This window comes from Pristiophorus japonicus, chromosome 7, assembly GCF_044704955.1.
Source record: "Pristiophorus japonicus isolate sPriJap1 chromosome 7, sPriJap1.hap1, whole genome shotgun sequence".
Lineage (NCBI taxonomy): Eukaryota > Metazoa > Chordata > Chondrichthyes > Pristiophoridae > Pristiophorus > Pristiophorus japonicus.
In genome coordinates this window covers 71931805-71954702 of record NC_091983.1, presented here as the reverse complement: position 1 = coordinate 71954702, position 22898 = coordinate 71931805, and the positions used below count along the sequence as shown (strand labels likewise).

Below are 22898 nucleotides of genomic sequence, written 5' to 3'. Positions count from 1 at the left end.
CATGATCTTGTTGAATGGCGGTGCAGGCTCGAAGGGCCGAATGGTTTACTCCTGCATCTATTTTCTATGATTCTATATTAATATAATCTGAATCTAGGCTAATGTGAATCTAGGCTAATCTGAATCTAGCCTAATCTGAATCTAGCCCATTCTAAATCTAGGCTAATCAGAACCTGGGCTAATCTGACCCTAGGCTAATCAGAACCTGGGCTAATCTGACCCTAGGCTAATCAGAACCTGGGCTAATCTGACCCTAGGCTAATCAGAACCTGGGCTAATCTGACCCTAGGCTAATCAGAACCTGGGCTAATCTGACCCTAGGCTAATCAGAACCTGGGCTAATCTGACCCTTGGCTAATCAGAATCTGGGCTAATCTGACCCTAGGCTAATCAGAACCTGGGCTAATCTGACTCTAGGCTAATCAGAACCTGGGCTAATCTGACCCTTGGCTAATCAGAATCTGGGCTAATCTGACCCTAGGCTAATCAGAACCTGGGCTAATCTGACCCTAGGCTAATCAGAACCTGGGCTAATCTGACCCTTGGCTAATCAGAATCTGGGCTAATCTGACCCTAGGCTAATCAGAACCTGGGCTAATCTGACTCTAGGCTAATCAGAACCTGGGCTAATCTGAATCTAGGCTAATAAGTATCTAAGATAAGATGAATCTAGCCTAACTGGAATCTAGGCTAATCTTAATCTAGCCTAATCTGAAACTAGTCTAGTCTGAAGCCATGCTGATCGGAATCAGAGCTAATATGAATCTAGCCTACTCTGAATCTCAGCTAATTTGTATCTAGGAGAATCTGAATTAAAGCTAATCTGAATCTAGGCTAATCAGCATTAAATCTAATCTTGTCTAATCTGAATCTTATCTAATCTGAATCTAGTGAAATCTGAATCTAAGGAAATCTGCATGTCGGGTAAACTGAATCTAGGGTAAACTGAATCCAGGCTAATCTCAAACTAGGCTAATCTGAATCTATTCTCATCTGAATCTCGCCTGAACTGAATCTAGCCTAAACGGAATTTCAACTAATCTGAACCTAGGCTAATCTGAATATAGGCTAATCTGAATATAGGCTAATCTGAATCTAAGATAATCGGAATCTATTCTAATCGGAATCTCAATTAATCTGAATCTGGGCTAATCTGAGTCTAGGCTAGTCTGAGTCTAGGTTAATCTGAATCTAGCCTGATCAGTATCTAGGCTAATCTGATTATAAGATCATCTGAATATAAGATAATCTAAATCTAAAATAATATGAACCTAGTTTAATCGGTCATCTAAGGTAACCCAAATCTACCCTAATATGAATCTAGCCTAATCTGTATCTGGGCTAATATGAATCTAGGCTAATATGAATTAAGGCTATTCTGAATCTCGGCTAATCTGAACCTATCTTAATCTGAATCTAGGTTAATATGAATCTAGTCTAATCTCCTCAAGAGGTGATCCATAATTAGTTAAATTTGTGGGCCTCATATATCTCCACAAAAACCACTCAATGGGCCCAAGTTTCCACATGATTTGCACCTGATTTTTAGGAGCAACTGGTGGAGAATGGACTATCTTAGAAATCGCAATTCTCCACATTTTTTTTTCTGCAGTTCTAGTCAGGTAGAACAATTCTACTTTGGAACAGAATTTTTTCTTCAAAAGGGGACGTGTCCGGCCACTGATGCCTGATTTGAAAGTTTCCACAGTGAAAAAGTACTCCAAACTAAAGTAGAATGGAACAAGTGAAGATTTTTGTAGAACTGAAAAAACCTGTTCTACACATTAAAAAATCAGGCGCAGGTTACAAATTAGGCGTCCAGAACGAGGTGGGCGGGGGAAGGGAAGTCATTAAATTCTATAATAAATCATTATTTATACTTATACAAATATTATATAAATAAATCCAATCTGAATAAACATTTATAAGCAAAGAAAAGATTAAATAAACCACCTTCCTACCTGTGTGAAAGTTCTTCAGGCAGGCCTTTCGGGATCGAAGGCTGAACGGGCCGGCCCGAGACTTCGGGCAGGGCCCGTCCCCAGCACCAGATTTACAGGTAGGTAACGTTGGGTTGGGTCGGGTCGGGGAGGTTCGGTTCGGGTCGGGGGGGGGGGGGGGAGAGAGAGAGAGAGAGAGAGAGGGAGAGAGAGGGGGGGGGAGAGAGAGAGGGAGAGAGAGGGGGGGAGAGAGAGAGGGGAGAGAGAGAGAGAGGGGGGTGGGGAAGAGAGGGGGGGGAGAGAGGGAGGGAGAGGGGGGGGAGAGAGGGAGGGAGAGGGGGAGGGAGAGGGGGAGGGAGAGAGGGAGGGGGGGAGAGAGGGAGGGAGGGGGGGAGAGAGGGGAGAGGGGGGGGAGAGAGAGGGGGGGAGGTCAAGTCGGATCCAGTCCGGGAGCGGGAGTCGGGTCGGGTCCAGTGTGGGGGGGGGCGGGAGCGCGGGTCGGGTTGGGTCCAGTCGGGGGGCCGGGGAGCGGGAACAGGAGCGCGAGCCGGGTCGAGTTGGGGAGGCGGGGAGCGGGAACAGGAGCGCGGGTCGGGTCAGGTCGAGTCGGGGAGGCAGGGAGCGGGAACAGGAGCACGGGTCGGGTTGGGTCAGTCGGGGGGGGGGGGCGGGGCGCGGGTGTTGGGTCTGGTTCGGAGGCGGCGGGGAGCGGGTGTCAGGTCTGGTCTGGTCCGGAGGCGGGGGGGGGGGGGAGCGGGTGTCGGGTCTGGTCCGGAGGCAGGGGGGGTGGCGGGGAGCGAGTGTCGGGTCTGGTTGGGGGGGGGGGGAGCAGGAGCTGGCTGTGGGAGGAGCCTTGTTCACGCAGCCCCAGTGAGGCCATTCAGCCAGGGCTAGGGGCTGTGTGCTTCGGCCCCTCCCACACAGTTTCGGGTGCCTGGAGCTACTGCACTTGCGTGCCCACTGTAGCGCGCAGGTGCAGAGGTCCCGACACTGTTTTCAGCGCAGGGACCTGGCTCCGCCCCCCCACAGCTCGTGCTGGCTGCGCCGAGGGCCAGAGGACCTGCAAGTAGGTGGAGAATACCGAGGATTTTTTTAGGCGCACTTTGTGGCGCGAAAAACGGGCGTCCAGGTCGGGACTGCACCGTTCTAGGCACGTGTGGAAACTTGGGCCCAATGTGTCTGGAGCACACGATGCAGTTATATTCTTCTGGTCCCACCGCCACAGTGTCCTTACTAAAAAAATGGCACTTTAATTTCTTCTATAATACTGGTCTAAGTAAAAAAAAAATTAAGTAAAGCTGAAATGGTGTGCCAGATTATATTTAGAGGAGAAAATATAGTGCTTTTTTCACAGCTGCACACATCCGAACTGAGAAGAAAGCTGAGTAACAAACAGCCTTACACCTCTTACTCAGGAGCTATTAATGTATACCATTCATTCATTCCCGAATAGCCAATGCTCCAGTATTTAGTACAAGGGAAGATGAAAGTCATTAGTGAGAAACAAGTCTTTTGAAATATCCATTTTACACCATCTACAGCTGAACTGTCAGACACCCCTAGTTAAAGATGGTAGGTGTAGAGACAGCTGTCACTGTTTCACTCTGTTATCCTGGGAATCTGTGGATTTACTGCCTCACGCCAATTAAACCAGCACAAACTGCTAATTCAACACAAGCTTTGGTTTCACCATATGTATAATGATTTTTATTATTATTCCTTAAGTAAGCACTGAGCTATGATTCTAAGATTACCTAAAAATACTCAGGATAGGTGAATGTTGCATCTCTCAGTACCAGTACAATATATAGGAAATCCAATGGTGGATTTTTTTCCCACATAACTAGCATACAATTAATATATGGTTAATGTGAGAGTCAGCACTGCAGCTGAGCTCAGCAATTTAATCGGTGTTGGTGCATTAACAAACCCCGTTTAGACCCGTAGTCAACTCCAATAAATCAATATAAAAAGAGCACAAGAGGATAGTAATTCTGTACCCCATTCTGAGTTCAAGGTGGGATGGGATTCCGCCCACCACTTTGCCCTGCTGCTGACTCCGTCCCAATTCCTAGGTAACAGGGTCTTAAATATATGGGATGGGCATCCACACCTGTAACGATGCAACAGAAATGACTGTCCTGATGAGGAGATGGAACTCAGAGTTTCTAGGCTCCACCCCAAAATTCAGTCTCCCCTTTGGAATCACACTCTAGTGTGAGTACGCTCTTTCCCTAGATTGTGGAATTTGCAACTAAAGTACTGGAAATATAAATATTTTAAAAATCTGAAAATGTTGCAAATACACAGCCGATTGTTCAGTACCTGAGAGAAAGATAGATTAGTGTTTCAGATGTAATACTTCATTTGAGTTAAAAGTACACACTAAGCAAATTTGCTCCAGCATAAATTGTGCTCTAATTTGGATTGCTTTTAAGAAAAAGCTGATTAAAAAGCAAATAGATTTCTGGGGTTTATATGTAGAGGTATTGAATATCAAAGCAAGGAAATGGTGTTGAATTTGTATAAAACATTGGTTGGGCCACAGATGGACTATAGCATGTAGTTCTGACCACCGCATTGTGGGAAAGATGTTCGGGGCCGAAATGGCCCCTCCCTTTAAGGCCTGTTACCACCGCAAATCGGTGGCCACGCTGTGGAGTGCAGTGGCCGGCGACTTTTGGTGGAATGGCCGCTGCTAGCCCAATTGCCCTCCCGAGTTTTCCCAGCGGTGCCCCGATCCACCCCACCCCATCACCAGGGCCGATCTGCAGTATGCGCGTCATCACTGTGCGCACCGCAGATCTAACCCCCCCCCCCCCGAAGGCGACATTCCCCTCCGAAAATCTTCAGCTCGCTGCGCGGTGTCAAAACAAGCTTTCACCCGGTGGTCCAGTGAGGCTGTGGCCTTCTGCAGCAGTAGTGCAGCTTCCCTTAAAGGGGGGGGGGGCTATTGCCGCTGCCGCCATTTTTTTTTGCCAGGTCGTTCAGACAATTAAGCCCCCAGGTTTGGGTGGGCCGCCAAAAGGCAGCCTGGCACCCCCTCTTAGGTGCCAGGCTGCTGGCCCGGCTGAAACCCACCCTGGTGGCCCAGTGGCCCGAAGTTTTAAAAGCGCAGAGGCTCTCTCCTTTAAGTGAAGTGGAGAGCCGGAGTGAGTGGCGATGTGAGAACATCATCGCGGTGGTGACTCTGCTCCTCCCCCAACTTTCGCCCTCAGTTGCTATCACCGCCGCGTTTTTGCCCCTCAGGTATAATAACTGTCCCCATTATGACTGACTTCTGGATCAAAACAAAAATTTACAAAGAGCGCATTTTCGGGAAAGAGTCGACCTGACCGCAGCTGCGATAAAAACCACCGAAGTGGGAGCGCCCCATTTCGGGTGGGGGGCAATTTGTACCCCTCAGAGTCATTGTAAGGATGTAGAACAACATCAATTATATAGCACCTTTAATGTGGTAAAATGGCCCAAGGTGCTTCACAGGAGCGTAAGTAGACACAATTTCACATCAAGACACATAAGTAGATATTAGGACAGGTAAAAAAAGGCTTGGTCAAACACGTAGATCTTAAGGAGCATCTTAAAGGGGGAGAGAGAGTTAACAAGGCAGAGAGATTTAGAGATACTATAGGGTGGAGAATTTCCTCAGAGCTGCTCCCACTCCACCATCATAACTTCACCAAAAGTGTGGTGAAAATCCCATTTACAGGTGTAAACAGATTTTCCACCGTGCTATCTGCGACATTAGGGTGCCAGATTAAGAGCAACTCCAAGGAAATTCTCAGCCTAGGAATGAGACAATACAGCTTTGAAAGGGAGCCTGGGTAGGAAATAGGCCTACAGCAACTTAGAGCGTGGCTCCTCACCGAGAATGGAGGATTGGTGAAATTATCCAAATAACATAATTTAAAAGACAATTGGATAACTATTTGAAAAGGAAGTATATAAAAGGATATGGAAAAAAGTAAAGGAAATGGGATTTGACAGATCAAGTTGAAGAGCTACCACCAGCACATGCATGATAAGCCAAATGGCTTCCTTCTGTGCTGTAATTTCTATGATTCTAAGCATAGTTACCTGCATTGACTTTTACATTGAGAGACTGTTGTTGATACCATCATTTAATACAAAATACCTGGTTGCCCAACTCCAAACAGCATTGGGGATTCACATTTCTCTGTTATTGAGAGATGTTGTCAGATTCCATCCCTACGGTATCTGCCTGGTTCCATGTGCCTGGGTTCATGCGATATACTGCTCTTGACTTACAAAGTAGCCCTCAGCAGGCCTTCAATAGCAGCAACAGCAGACCGCAAAGTAAATCGGCAAAAGCAGTGAAACTTTCAAGACTGTGATCAATACATTTTTGCTAGGTAAGCTTATTAAGGGATATCATCATCATCATAGGCAGTCCCTCGAAGCAAGGATGACTTGCTTCCACGCCAAAAAGGGATGAGTTCACAGGTGTTTCAATGAAGGACCTAATATTCCAGATCCTGAACTACATCATGAAGGGTGGAAGATGCCTGTACTTGGATTTTTTGAACGCGTGGTGGCTGTTGCGCACCAGCCACCACACAGGCTTGACAGAGCTAGGTCTTGGTCCAGTGGCGAGGATTACCCAAGACCAACTGGAGACCAGCTCTGCTGCACAGACCGAGCGCGCGCACAAGTCGTAGTGTGGGCTGGCCCATGCTGCCCCTGGGCCCTTGCCTCTCCTGGGCCCCAGTCATTTCCATCTACAACTCTTGCCGCTCCTTCGTCCCTCCTGTTGTGCCTGCCCGCACTGCAATCAGCGACCTGGCTTCATAGCCGTCGCCCTCCTGCAGCCGTACGCGCTACTCCCTGCAGTGATATGCCGCCGTACGCTGCTCCCTCCAATGGCCCCGGCCTGCTGATGGTCTTGCAGGCCGGGACCACGTCGATAAGGGATATAGAATGCAGGCGGGTAAATGGAGTTGAAGTACCTATCAGCCATGATCTAATTGAATGGCGGAACAGGCTTGAGGGAGATTACGGGTCTTTGCCTGATTGCTATGCTCTCAGTTTTGAATAAGTCTTATATATTAATTCTTTTTCTTTCAGAACCAAGATTTAGATACATCAGTTTGTGCCTATTGGGTTTGAAAGTCTGCCACTGGGGTAAGGAGGTAGGATTTAGTCGTTTTCAGACCAGAAATGGGTCATGTACATCTATCTCCTGGAATAAAAACAAAAACTGCTGGAAATACTCAGCAGGTCAGGAAGCATTTGTGGAGAGAGAAACAGAGTTAATGTTTCAGGTTGATGACCCTTAGTCAGAACTGGAAAAAGTTAGAGATGTAACAGATTTTTAAGCAAGTATAGAGGCAGAGAAAGAACGAAAGGGAAGGTCTGTGATAGGATGGATGGCAGAAGCGATTAATAGACAAAGGGGATGATGGTGCAAGGCAAAACGAGATGGTAATCAGGCAAGTTATGAAATAAAAGATGAGTCTAGATGAGTTGCAATTGGAAATGGCAGAATCATCAACAGCTGCCATGGGGGGAAAGAAAATAAAGGTCTGAAATTGTTGAACTTGAGTCCAGAAGGCTGAAAAGTGCCTAAACAAAAGATGAGGTGCTGTTACTTGAGCTTCCTTTGAGCTTCGTTGGAACAGTGTAAGAGGCCGAGGACAGAGAGATCAGAGTGGGAGTGGAGCGGAGAATTAAAGTGACAGGCGAATGAAAGCTCGGGGTCATGTTACGGACTGAATGGAGGTGTTCTGCCATGCGGTCACCCAAACTGCATTTGGTCTCCCCAATGTAGAGGAGACCACGAATATGTGAGCAGCGAATACAGTATACTAAATTGAAAGTAGTACAAGTAAATCGCTGTTTCACCTGGAAATTAGATTTGATGGGATGCCAACCACATTGAAATTCAGCATAGCTAGAAGTGTTGGACTGTGGAGTATTTGGATGAAGTAATGTCATGCTGTGTGCTTTGCATAACGTCCTAGTATCTTGGGGACACAGGGATGATTTTTGGCGCAGTTGGAGAGGCACATCCGATTTTTTAGTGACCGACTACGCCAAAAAATGTTCCAGGTTTTGCCGGAATAAACTTTCATTTTGGAGCAGCGCAGATTGTCCTTAAGCTCTGTGGGTGGAACTTAAGGTCTGTGCCGAGAAACTGAGGTTGCCAGGGTAATGAGGGACGCTGAATTTATCCTGTATTGTCATTGTTGATTTTTCTCTGCCCAAGAACTTCTATTTTCATAACAGGTGTAAGCATTCCAAGAGCCTAATTTTTAAAAATTGATTTGTCTCTTTGTAAACTCAACCATGACCTCGTGATGGCTACCCTCCCCCACCGCCCACACCCGGTGCCTGCCGCTTCTATCCCGGCCCGAAAGGCCCTCCGCACCCAGTGCCGGCAGCTTCTATCCTGGGCCGAAAGGCCCTCCGCACCCAGTGCCGGCAGTTTCTATCCTGGGCCGAAAGGCCCTCCGCACCCAGTGCCGGCAGTTTCTATCCTGGGCCGAAAGGTCCTCCGCACCCAGTGCCGGCAGTTTCTATCCTGGGCCGAAAGGCCCTCCGCACCCAGTGCCGGCAGCTTCTATCCTGGGCCGAAAGGTCCTCCGCACCCAGTGCCGGCAGTTTCTATCCTGGGCCGAAAGGTCCTCCGCACTCAGTGCCGGCAGCTTCTATCCTGGGCCGAAAGGTCCTCCGTGCCCGGTGTCGTGTCTTCAGCTCGGCTAAAACAATGACGTCTTCTCTGCACCAATTTTCTCTTCTCCGCGTTGATTTTCTTAAGTGCAGGTAAGGTTTTTCAGAATGGTGCACTGCGCCATTTTTGAAAAAATCCTAATTAGCCAAACTTACTTAAAATAACCAATTACTTGGTGAACATTAAGAAACAATTTCCTTTACCAGTGATCTGTACAAGCTGAGATGAAAGGCAGCCATAAAAACAGGTGGGGATTTCAACACATCTTTCTCATAACACGACAGCTGTAGTCAAAGGCATTTCCCAGTGGAAGATAAGCTGTGCAGATAAGCCTGTTTAGGTTTCAACATGAGCAGAAGAATCTGTGAATGCACAAAATCCTGGCACATAGAGGGACCTATAAGAGAACAGTACAATAACAGAGTCTATTGTCTCATCATCCACTTATATCATATCAGTACCATAATTGCTTTAGAAACCATTTTCAAATAAAGCAGGTCAAATCCCTTTTGTGAACATGCAAGTTATGAGGGTGGAATTGTAGTTACGTAACAGTGCTGCTGAATATTCTTCGCAGCACAACTTGTAGTTGCCATTGCTATTTAGTAGCATTCAAACAAAGGATCATATTTTAATCATTTCCACTGACATGATTTCTGCACCATTTTGGAGTGAGGCAGTAACAAACACATCCCCTTTAATGACTGCTTTAGGAAATCTGCACCCCGCTGATAGTTTAGTATAGTTTCCCTGTCTTTTGCACCTTTACTTTGAATGACCAACAAACCTATGTTGGAAGCAAGTAGCTGCGGTTTATGTCACCACATCCTTTTTCTTATTTCCAAAATAATACAAAAGTGCGGATTCTTGTTCCCAGTGAGACAAGTGGTTGGATTTTTAGGTGGTTTGCGACTGGGTTTTCGCTGCGTTTTGCCCCTCTGCAGTGAAACCAGGTTTTCGCCCGGTTGCAATCCTCGGGTCGGGTTTTGCGACGGCGCTTAGAGGCACCGCCGGGGAGAGCTGCGGCGGATGTGTAACAGCTCGCGCTGCGACACCGCTGAGTTTTGAAACTGACCCAACCCGTACGCCGCGCCGCGATAACCACCAGGGAAAACACAGTGGTCCAGCCCTGACGGCGGCGGTAAGTTGGATAAACTGAAAAAAAGGTAAGTTAAAATGTTTATTTTTTTATACTTCTGCATTGATTTGTGAGGTAAGGGTGTTGGCATGTTTTTTGAATTTTGGGGGGAATTTTTTTTTTCCCCTTCCCAAGGCCTCTCTCGGAACGCTCCCAGCCCCGCACTAACATTGGCAAGGATCCCGTTTTTGCACCGCAAAAATAGTGCAACACTTCCCTTTGCGCTGCACCCCTAGCACAGATCCCAAATGCCGAAAGTTAAGCAATTAATCGGTAACGTTAATTGGGCGGTAATTTTCCAGCACCGCCTCCGTTTTCGCCTTGAGACTTACATGTTTAAGCTGGAGGAAGGAGGTACGCCATGTTAATTCTTGCCATTCTCTGTTGCTAATGCCTACAGTTAATCCAGGAAAGTAAAGGTTCGACCAGAATTTTAAGCAAATTCATGCTTGAATCCCCATCTGACAGGATTAAAATTCACCATATGTTAATATTATTTTCTTCTCTCTTTAGATATTTCCACGTCATACACTATGCACAACCTGCCCTGCTGAGCCGGAGGCTATTCTTGAGTCAGCTACTAAAAGCTACGCATCACCTTGTCCTCTCATTCTCCCCCTCTGTGTGGTGAAAGTTCCAATAGCATTGACAAGACAGTCACTGGTCCATTCTTGTGCAATGTATTATACCAACAAAGCACATAGCAAAAATGATTTAAAGCACTGTGGTGCTCAGAACTACTAGGCCATGCCATTACTGTGACTATTGATATAAAATCTGAAGAAAAAAATTACCATGGATTTCTGAACAACATGCAAACCCAAACCGCATATTTTCCTGTAAATATTTCAGTGTGGTTAATATTTCCATCTCTGCTGAGGCTATTTAGTTTTAGTTTTTTAACATAAGAAAGGGTGTTATGCATCATTTAAGTGTTAAATAATGTTAGTACTGGAAAATAGGATACTTTTCCAATTCGTGCTTTGGGATAAGGACCAAATATTCCTAGTTAGGCACAGGTTAGCTGCAGAGTAAAACACACGTCTGAGGAATGCATCTTTAACCCAACCTCAAAAGAAAATCCCCCACCAGGCCAGTGCGAATTTTTTCACTCCACGTACTACTAATCTTCTGGGCTTTCAAAGAGAACCTTTTAACTTGCTGCAGATTTAGTGCCAAATTGTGAGCAACTTTTCACTCTGGACTCACACCAGCCAGGCCTCTGAGTGTGGCTAAATGGATGAAAGAATTTTTCAAAAAGCTATTCAGCAAAAATAAGGATGATGTTTTAGGAATCCATTATATAGGGCTAAAAATTCACCGACCTTGCGAACGTTTTTTCGGCGATATTTTGCTGTTTTTGGCAAAAAACGGTGAACCTGGAATTTCAGAGAAGTCTTGCGCCGGCGCTTTTCAAATACCGCTGGAGGGAGGAGCGCTGTGCAAGACTCGAAATATCGCCTTCGCCAAAAATTTGGCTCTGAGCGCACCCGTATTTAGGACAAAAAAAACTCCAAGGAAAAAGCTGCATTGTAGCCCTTGGATCAGCAGTAATTGGCAGTTGTCTATTGACTAACTAATGACTATCCTTCTAGGGAAAGGGGAAGTAAGTGAAGTATGCTTGGGTCAAGGTGGCTCCAAGATAACACACCTGACAATGGAAGATTGGAACCTAGCCAACGCTATATGATAAACATAGTAATCTGATGCCTGAGCCAGTTCTGCAGTACTCCTCGGCACTGCTGATGATTGACCAGCACAGCCTGACTTATTAATCGAGACTTGAAGAGTAGACCTGTTATTAATATCTAGAATTCTTCAGCTATAGTTAACCCTGAAAACCAATGTCCTAATGGTCCTGGTTGGACAAGCAGCAGGAAGTTTACCGACGATTTGTGATGATTAACTATGTAGTTTTAATGGTTAAACTCCACCAGTACACCATGAACATTTGGAGGGTTCCCCAAAGCTTTGCCTCTTGCCAATCTGCACCTAAGCTCTCTGGGTTGTAGTCCTACAGGGAGAGAATGTGCACCTCATATGGAGATAAATAGAGTCTCTACCTGTGTGGGTTTCTCAGTAACTTGGTTTAGAAATTCATTGTCATGTTTGACCAAAAAGAAAATGCTGTAAAAACAACAGCCTAGTAGTGAAAAAATGTTCAGTATCCCTTTCTGATTGGTTCACTGTTTATAATGTGAAAACAACCAATCCACTGCTAGGAAAATTATTTTTCACTGTCTTTGCAGTTTGTCGGTTGCAACAGAACAAACATACTAAAAGAACTCTAACAAAACAAATTCAAAACCTTAATTTACCTCCTCAGCCTCTCCATCTGTTGTTCCTTCCCTGGGTCTCTCTACATTAGACTCCTCTTCCCTACTCATCATTACTCTGTGGAGTGAGTTGAAATTTTCCTCATATAATTAATTGAGCCAGAGTAATTCATAGAATCCTAGAATCATACAGCACAGAAAGATGCCATTCAGCCTGTGTGCCTTTGAAGGAGCTATCCAATTAGCCCCACTCCCCTGCTCGTTTCGCATAGCCCTGCAATTCTTTCCCCTTCAAGTATTTATCCAATTCCCCTTTGAAAGTTACAATTGAATCTGCTCCCAGGCTTTCAGGCGATGTATTCCAGATGACAACAACTTGCTGCGTAAAAATGTTCTTCTTATCTCGCCTCTGGTTATTTTGCCAATTACCTTAAATCTGTTTCCTATGTTTAACGCCCCGCTTGCCAGTGGAAACAGTTTCTCCTTATTTACTCTATCAAAACCTCTCCTAATTTTGAACACCTCTATTAAGTCTCCCCTTAACCTTCTCTTTAATTGGTTTCTTGTCTCTCAATGCCGTTCCCACTCACCACCTATAACTGACATAGAGCCCCGATTTGCATAGAAAATCCTTATCCCCGTTTCAGGCAGATGAGCTGCTTGCCTATTTGTAGGCCCACTTGAATATCACATCGGACAGACATTGGGCATCATGAAGCGGCTATGATTCCCAGAATGACCAGGAGTTTCCCAATATTGGGGGTTCCTATTCTGAGCTACCCTGGAATTCAGCGATTTAAATATCCTGCCACAGTGCACCCACATGAACAACAGTGTAGTCACTGTTGTAATGTAGGAGATGCAGCAGCCAATTTTCACACAGCAAGCTCCCACAAACAGCAATGTGGTATTGACTAGATAATCTGGTTTTTTTACCTATATTGATTGAGGGATAAATATTAGCCAGTACACTGGAGATAATGCCCCTGCTTTTTTTCAAAATAGTGCCATTATTCTTCAAAAAGTACTTAATTGGTTGTAAAGTGCTTTGGAGCATGCAGTGGTTGTGAAAGACGCGATATAAATAGAAGTATTTTTATATTGTAAGGTTTTACAGTGGTGTCGGAGGTTAGTGGATTGGCACATTGGGTCACAATGAAGGCTTCAAGTTTTGAATTCACAACATCACAAATCCGAGTTCAGTCTTTTCTAGAGCTGTCTGGGCAAGCACCACATGGAAGCAGTGGGTCCTTCCTCTTAACTAAAAGTGGTGGCTTGGAGGGTAGAGTTTACTTGGGCTACTGGTGTATGCTGGGTAGTGTGTGTTTTTGTATATGTATCCTATATCTGCTGAAGGGACCGAGTCATTCTGGATTTGTAGATCCACTGTGTATTGGATTTTTAATGTTTAATTTGATAACACCAGTTGCGTTCTTGAAGACTGTTCATGTTATTTTAACATGACTTACTTGCTGTAATGTAAAACTTGTGGGAGCAAATGTTTTTTATTCCAACCTGTTCGGCTTTAAAATTCAATTCCCCTTGAAGTAAAATATTGTCCTTCAGTGAAGTGAAGAAATACCATTCAGTGTAGTGAATAAATACTAATATTGCATAGTTAACTCAATCAGCATTAAGAAAGATTATGTCCAGATTTAAAGTGATATTCAAATACACTCCTAGTTTCAGCCTGCATCACTTGTTGATGTGATCCATTTGGTAATCTAGCCTTTTTGTAGGTAAATAAGACTTCTCCAATTGCAACAAAGGTTTCTTGTAATATGAGGCTGCCTTACTGTATGTATCGTGTTTCCAATCTCTGTGTAAGAAAGATTCACGTAGCTTCAGAAATGGTTGGATGGTATTGAATAACTCTACTTGAACATAAAGGCAAGATTAATGAGTGGTTTTTTCATTAGATTCCCATTCAGTTGAAAATTCTATTGAATCTCAGTGCAATGAGTAGGGTCAGTGCAACTTTCAGTTTTAATGTAGGGGCCCAGGGGCAGCACGGGCCAGCCCACACTGCGATATGTGTGCGCACTAGGTCCGTGCAGCAGAGCAGGTCTCCAGTCGTCTTGGATAACCTTTGCCACTGGACCAAGACCCAGCTCTGTCAAACCCATGTGGTGGCTCATGTGCAACGGCCACCACATGTTAAAAAAATCCACGCACAGGCATCTTCCACCCTTCAGGATGTAGTTCAGGACCTGGAATATTAGGTCCTTCATTGAAACATCTATGAACGCATCCTTTTTTGGCGTGGAAGCAAGTCATCCTCGTTTCGCGGGACCGCCTATGATGATGATGTGAGGTACTGTAAATAATTACTGACTGTTGGCCTGCATCGGGAGTTGGAATGAGGTTGAATTGTATTTATTTTAAACAGAATCATTTCCTGTCTTTTCCACAGAGTTCATCACCAGCTGCTGCTCAGAGCCGGCACCCACAGAGAGTTATGATTGGCTGGCGGGTGAGCCGGGAGTTGGGGGAGAAGGCTCTGAAATCGGGAGTCTCAATGAAAGTGTTTGGGGGGCGGGGAAGAGAGGAGGAAGGGAATGGGGGTTATGGGGCGAGATAGGGATGGGAATCGGAATCAGGGGCAGAGATGGAGATGGGAATGGGGGTTCAGGGGAACAATGTGGCTGGGGAATGAGAGATTGGGGAGAAATGGAGACTGTGGAATAGGGATTAGGGGGAGAGATGGAGATGGGAATGGGGATTCAGGGGAAAGATGGGAGATTAGGGAGAGATGGAGACAGGGGAATGGGGGATTGGGGAGAGATGTAGACTGGGGAATGGTGGATTGGGGAGAGATGTAGACTGGGGAATGGTGGATTGGGGAGAGATGGAGACTGGGGAATGGGGATTCAGGGGAAAGATGGGAGATTAGGGGGAGATGGAAATTAGGAATGGGGAATTGGGGAGAGATGTAGACGGGAATGGGTGATTGGGGAGAGATGAAGACTGGGGAATGGGGGATTGGGGAGAGATGGAGACTGGGGAATGGGGGATTGGGGAGAGATGTAGACAGGGGAATGGGGGATTGGGGAGAGATGGAGATGGGAATGGGGGATTGGGGAGAGATGGAGACGGAATGGGGGATTGGGGAGAGATGTAGACTGGGGATTGGGGAGAGATGGAGATGGGAATGGGGGATTGGGGAGAGATGTAGACTGGGGAATGGGGGATTGGGGAGAGATGTAGACTGGGGAATGGGGGATTGGGGAGAGATGTAGACTGGGGAATGGGGGATTGGGGAGAGATGTAGACTGGAGAATGGGGGATTGTGGAGAGATGGAGACTGGGGAATGAGGGCTGTGGGAGAGGTGGAGCCCACGGAATGGGGGCTCAGGGAGAGGTGGAGCCTGGGCAATGGGGAGAGATGGAGACTGGGCAATGGGGAGAGATAGAGACTGGGGAATAGGGGCTCGGGGAAAAAGGGAGACTGGGGAATGGAAGATCATGGAGAGAGGGAGGCAGTGAATGGGGGTGAGATGGAGACTGGGGAATGGGCGCTCGAGGAGAGAGGTAGACAGAGGAATGGGAGCTTGGGGAGAGAGGGAAACTGGGAAATGGTGACTTGTGGAGAGAGGAAGGATAGGAAATGGGGTGGGCATGGGGCCAAGCATTTGCCACAGATCCAACAGCAACTGCAGCAAGATGGTGAGTGGGAGCACAGAGGGGCAGCCAGTACAGGGGTAAGTATAACTTGGGGTCCTTACTGTGGATAAACAGAAAAAGTTTGTTTCCACTGTTGAGAGAATGGAGAGTTATGGAATGGAAACAAAAGAATCTCACTGGAAGAAAAAGGGAGGAAGGGAAGAGAAAGGTTCCTGAACTTGCCATGGGATCTTTAACCACATGTACATAAGAACATAAGAAATAGGAGCAGGAGTAGGCCTTTTGGCCTCTTGAGCCTGTTCCACCATTTAATAAGATCATGGCTGATCTGATCATGGACTCAGCTCCACTTCCCTGCCCGCTCCCCATAACCCTTTATTCCCTTATCGCTCAACAATCTGTCTATCCCGCCTTAAATATATTCAATGACCCAGCCTCCACAGCTCTCTGGAACAGAGAATTCCACAGATTTACAATCCTGTGAGAGAAGAAATTCCTCCTCATCTCTGTTTTAAATGGGCAGCCCCTTATTCTAAGACTATGTCCCCTAGTTTTAGTTTCCCCTATGAGTGGAAATATCCTCTCTGCATCCACCTTGTCGAGCCCCCTCATTATCTTATGTTTCGATAAGATCACCTCTCATTCTTCTGAACTCCAATGTGTATACGCCCAACCTACTCAACCTATCTTCATAAGTCAACCCCCTCATCTCCAGAATCAACCCACTGAACTTTCTCTGAACATTCTCCACTGCAAGTATATCCTTCCTTAAATATGGAGACCAAAACTGTACCCAGTACTCTCGGTGTGTCCTCACCAACACCCAGTTATAGTTGTAGCAGGACTTCTCTGCTTTAATACTCTTTCCCCCTTCCAATAAAGGCCAACATTCCATTTGCCTTCCTGATTATTTGTTGTACCTGCATACTAACTTTTTGTGTTTCATGCACAAGGACCCCCAGGTCCCTCTCTACTGCAGCAGTTTGCAATTTTTCTCCATTTAAATTATAATTTGCTTTTCAATTTTTTCTGCCAAAGTTTTCCCACATTATACTCCATCTGCCAAATGTTTGTCCACTCACTTAGCCTGTCTATATCCCTTTGCAGATTTTTTGTGTCCTCCTCACTATTTGCTTTCCCACCCATCTTTGTATCATCAGCAAACTTGGCTACATTACACTTGGTCCCTTCATCCAAGTCATTAATATAGATTGTAAATAGTTGAGGCCCCAGCACCGATCCCTGAGGCACCCCACTAATTATTGTTTGCCAACCGGAAAATTACTCATTTATCCCAACTCTATTGGGGTAGAGGCTAAAACATCATTTTAAAGGGAACTGAATAAATATTTCATCATGCGTTCAGATATCACGTGATCAGGCATCACATGGTCCGATGTCATGTGATCAGAATGTCATGTGATCAAACCTCCAGGAATGCCTCCAACCAGAGTTGGCAACCCTATGGAGTGGCTTAGGTGCCCCCACCCCAAGGCCACCTATGGTCCAAACTCCCAAGGCCCCACCCCACCGCTGGCCCAAGAATGGGGAAACATTCATCAAGGACACCTAGGCAGTCAAGGCCCGGTGGAAGGAGCACTTCGAAGATCTCCTCAATCGAGACTCTGCCTTTGACTCGAGAGCTCTCGACTCTCCCGCAGCATGTGACCCGCCACCACCTCAGTGAAACCCACCGCCACACGAGGTAGGAAAAGCCATAAGACAGGTCAAGAACAATAAGGCTACGGGAGCGGATGGAATCCCTGCTGAGGCATTGAAGTATGGCGGAGAGTCGCTGTTGGCGGATACATGACCTCATCTCTCTCATCTGGAGGGAGGAGAGCATGCCGGGAGATCTCAGAGATGCAGTGATTGTGACCATCTTTAAAAAAGGGGAAAAGTCCGATTGCGGCAACTACAGAGGAATCTCTCTACTATCAACCACTGGGAAAGTTATCGCTAGAGTCCTCCTCAATCGTCTTCTCCCTGTGGCCGAGGAGCTCCTCCCAGAGTCACAGTGCGGATTTTGTCCTCTACAGGGCACAACGGACATGATCTTTGCAGCGCGACAGCTGCAGGAAAAAAATACAGGGAGCAGTACCACCTACACGAGACTCCCAAAGCAAGCACTCTACTCGGAACTCCTTCATGGCAAACGAGCCAAAGGTGGACAGAGGAAACGTTACAAGAACACCCTCAAAGCCTCCCTGATAAAGTGCAACATCCCCACTGACACCTGGGAATCCCTGGCCAAAGACCGCCCTAAGTGGAGGAAGTGCATCCGGGAGGGCGCTGAGCACCTCGAGTCTCATCGCCAATTGCATGCAGAAGACAAGCGCAGGCAGCGGACAGAACGTGCGGCAAACCTGTCCCACCCTCCCTTACCCTCAACGACTGTCTGTCCCACCTGTGGCAGGGATTGTGGCTGTCGTATTGGACTGTTCAGCCACGTAAGGACTCATTCTAAGAGTGGAAGCGTCTTCCTCGATTCCGAGGGATTCCTATGATGATAATGGGAGTGGCTTAGGTGCCCCCACCCCAATAACTCCTGGTTATTCTTATTTTGGCATAAAATGGATGGCTGTGAGTTGATTTTTTCCCTCAGATGTTTATGATTTTATTACAGATAGTAGAAAAAGTGACATCTCTACCCCTTTCTTAAAAAATGTATGAAGACCTGAAGTCGTGAAGTCAATGGAAAGTAAAATCAGGCGGGTTTGTAAACCGGGCAGCCATTCCGATTCCATCAGTTTCCCATCGAGTGGGTCAGGTTGCTGCAATTTTACCCAGTTTTGTACCGTACCCCACCAACTCAGACGCCATAGCCCAGAGCTTGAGAAACACTGGCATTGAAACAGGCTGCAGACTAATCAGCTCATTGAACTAAAATGGGAAACTTTGCTGTCAGACTCCATTAAGAATCAACACTGAGGGCTGGATTTTCAGTTTGTTGCTGCCTCTGTTTTTGTCCCACAGGGGCGGTAATGGTGGCGGGAAGCATTTCCGGGCTGGCGGCCAACTTCCAGTACCCCGCCGGGACATTCGGTGCTGGGTTTGCGGGGGTGCAGAGCACCCTCACCCAGGAGAGGCGAGCCGATGTGCAACACCCCTGGTTGCGACACCAGCTGCAAATTTGAAACTCGTCCAACCCGTAGCACTCCGCAGCGCGCCCTAGTGGGACCAGCTGTGACAGTGGGCGGTTCCAGCTGTAGCAGCCGCAGCGAGGGAAGGAATGGCGACCTCAGGTAAGTGTGATGGTTTATAATTTTCTTATTTTTGCGATTCATGTGGACGTGGCATGAGGAAAGTATTGGGAATGTTTTTGGTGGGGTTTTTTTTTCCAGATTTTCTTTTCACGGAAGCCACTCTTAGGGCACTCCAAGTCCGGCTGATTATGTCAGGATTTTCATTTGTTCAGCCAGCTAACCACCCTAAAAGAGGTGTGCAATGCCTTCCTTAGCACTCCAGCTACACTCAGGACTCAGCTGGTGAATTTTGCGGCTGGAAACGCAAACCATGTCCAAGTGCCAAATTTGCCGCTCAGCCCGGGTTAATGCCACAACAGAGGCGTGACCAGATTTCCACCCCTAAATGTGTTGAAAACTGCATGACTGTCCTATAATTGTAAAGCGAGCTTTCTGTTCCACTTCCACTATCAAAGCTGTGATAATCCCCAGTACTGTAATATTGCCTTTTTCTCACTCCCGCAACAGAAACTCTTTAGGATTTACCAGCGCAATGCATATGTGTGAGATTACTGTACTAAGAAAGGGTGAGAGAATAAGAGCTCCCGTGTGATTCTTGTACATGACACGGGTTAGGCCACAATTGATCAGTATTAGGCAGCATGTAAACCATTTAATGTAATTTGTATATAAAATAAATGGTTAATTATTTACAACAAAGGCATTGATTATCTGCTGTTAATTTATACTGTAGAGGCAAATTATGTATATGCACATAGGGGTACAGTTTCTGCTCGATTATGCCAGTGATATCAGCGGAATCGGATACACCAATGCAAAAAAATCAGGGAATTTTGAACATAAGTGAATTACACCCCAAACCACCGACGTTCGTGTTTTCTGCCATCTTTGATGCTGATCACGACCCCAGGTCGAAATTTCCAGATTTCGACGATTGCGTGTTCAGGAAAATCTTTTCAAAATGGTCTCATTTTCTTAAGCACACAGGCACTAGCAGGCATGCTTTAAAAGTTTTTTGATATCAAAAAATGTTTGCTTTCATAAGAAGCTGACTAGTGTACACCAATAAAACTATTAATGTTTCAGTATAGTTTTATTTAAAGTCATTTTCGGTGATTTTAAATCAGGTTACTCACAGTTGGAGTATTGCTGATTTTTCAGATTTTTCCTGATAAACCCATTTTCAGCTGGATTAATTTAGGCCACAATTTCCCGATTGGGGCCAATGCGGAAACGCTACCTCATAATATATAAGAAAAAAATATAATAAATAAAAGTTATAAAATAAAACTGCCCTTCATGAAGAACGAGTAAAGCTATAATGAATAAAGGATTCTTAGTGACAAACATGGGGTTAATAGTGCAACAATGAGCACCTTCAAAGTGCTCCTTAGTGTCCTGGCCAAAATTAACATAACAAAAACAGTTTATCTGGGTCATTATCACATTGCTGTTTGTGGGAGCTTGCTGTGCGCAATTTGGCTGCTGCATTTCCCATATTACAACAGTGACTACACTCCAAAAGTATTACATTGGTTGTAAAGTGCTTTGACACGTCCGGTGGTCATGAAAGGCGCTATATAAATGGAAGTCTTTCTTTTTTAGGTTCAGCACAGTCCAAAGTGGTCAAACAGCACAAAGGACACAGGGAGCTGGTGTGAAAACTGTGCTGAGGATTATTAAAGCCATGAAAATTATTCAAATTAGGGAGGCTCCCCACCAAGCAGTTGGACTGCCTGAGGAGCAGTCCAGTTGCACAATGCCCATTGATAACCGCTCCGGTAGATTCTAGTAAAAAAGACCAAGATGTTCTATTTTTTATTCCTCCCCTCCTTTGTGTTCCTGGTGCCATGTTTCCCCAACAAAATCACTCAGCAGTCAACGTACAGCCGACAAGTCTTCACTGGCTGCTGCATCTCCTGCGCTTCCTGGCAAATCATCAGAAACAAGAATGCCAGAGAAATGCTCAAAGCAGTTGCCCTTGTGTTATTGGGTGAGCTCAAACCCTTAGTCCGCAAGTGTACACAATGCCAAGATAACATTTAGAATAGAATATGGGGCAGAAAGCTCTGTGCCACAGGCTGGGACTTGCACACCGCAGGTGCCTTATCAGAAAATCAATGCTGCATTGCACATGATTTTCCATCCATTAATGTCAATGAAATAAAAACTGCATGCAAACCAACCCTGTGATTTTCTGATAAATCATTCAGTGCATCCAAGGCCCTGCCAGTGGCACAGAGCCTCAGAAAATTTTGTCTATTATCTTTATCACAAGCTAATAAGCAATTTCAGTAATGTTAATGCAGATTCTTCCAAACAACGGTTCACTGCTGGCATTGAGGGCAGATACATGACCAATCTGAAAAAGAGGTCTACGAGTGAGTACAAAAGACATTTCATCTGCTTAAAGTCCATTGCTTTAGCTTTTATTGTTTATGCTATTCAAAACTAAGCCTTAAATTATCATAACCGATCATCAGAAAAATTTAATTAAAAATCTCAATCGTTTTTGTAAGATGCTTTTCATTCAACAAACATCTTTGGTAATGTAACGATAAAATCTTATATGTACACACAGAGAAATGCAAACTGTTAATTGCGTCAAGTGTGTTACACTAATATTAGATGGTGAATACAAGTAGGCCAGTAATGCATTAATTCTGAACTAAGCTCATTTAAATTTATAGTAAACATTCATTCTTAGTCCATTTGCCTTCAAGGCATTTCTTATAAACCAATTGATTCACATACTATGTCCTGAATTGTTACTTCTTCCTTGAGCCAATAAGGTGGAAAGTTCAGAAATGTACCGGATGGCACAGTGCAAAGTCTGGATTTTGGTGAGAGTCTGCCCACTTTGGCTGTAGACGGGTGGTAGAAAACTCCGGAGTGTGTGAAGAGCACTAGCAAGCCTCCTCATTCTTAGCTTTTCCCTCTCGCTCGCTTTTATCCTGCGTTTACCTGACATCTTTGTTTTGGGCAGTCCCTGGGACCTCCGGGATGGTGTACCGTGCTCTTCAAAGACCCAGGTTTGCGGAAAGGATTGCGAGAAATGAGTGTCTCCAGGCGGACTGCTGGTCACTTCTGCGTGATGAGGAGGAGAAGGATAGAAGGATTCAAAAGATGATGCTGGTGAGAAACTTTGAGGCGATGGAACCCGGCTTGGCTCAAACTTGTCTGCTTCAACTTTCCAGCTAAAGTCTGAAACCATTTCCATATTAATCAGTCCCAAACTGTCGTCCATTTCTAGCAGAGTTTTTAGAAGATTGTCCATTGTGGATTATGCAGATCTTAACCTATAGTCCGAGCCTGCAGACAGAGTGAATGACTAAAAGCATTACCAGAAGACTGTTTTTTATAGTGAGTGGAGAAGTGACAGCTTGTGGATTCACAGCTGAGGAGGCAAGTTCAAAGAAGAGTGAAAGTGTTGAGTTTTAAAATGCAAAACAACTTCAAGCACTTTGCTTAGCACACTTCATCCATTATCACCTTTCAGTAAAATGTAGAAGCAAAAATAATTTGTAAGAGAGGATCAAAAAACAATGGTAAAGATATATATAAAGACATAGCAACATTAACATTTATAATACGAAGAATACAAGGAACAGATCTTTCTAAATCTATAGAAAAAGGGGATAAACTGGATAAACCAGAGTTCGTCATTCCAAATCCTGTGTCTCAATTTAATTACAAAATAAAATATTTCAATAGGGAATCTTGTATTGCATTTCTCTAAAATCTTTATCCACAGCAAACTAATGAATGTCAAGTGTGCTTTAATACTTCCTGTATTGTGATTATAATGTGCTTTAACACTTTGTTTACACATGACAGCTAAGTAAGAACACAAGAAAGTCAAGAACAAACTAAAGCTTTTCTGCTCAGTGAAGCTCATCCCGCTAGTACTCTAACCTTCCTGTCTTAACATCCAACTGCATTTGGACTGACACTAATGTGTCTATCTTTACTACTCTGGCTACCAAAAGGAGCTGCCAACCAGGACATCTCAACTATAATACA

At 45.3% G+C, this 22898-nt stretch overlaps 1 protein-coding gene across 1 annotated transcript; it reads right to left on the bottom strand.

The window, feature by feature from the left end:
* Positions 1–21621: 21621 nt before the first annotated feature.
* msgn1 (mesogenin 1) lies at positions 21622–22152 on the bottom strand. Its single transcript, XM_070884184.1, has one exon. The coding sequence runs from the start codon at positions 22150–22152 to the stop codon at positions 21622–21624; it is 531 nt and encodes a 176-aa protein (XP_070740285.1).
* Between the last annotated feature and the right edge of the window lie 746 nt (positions 22153–22898).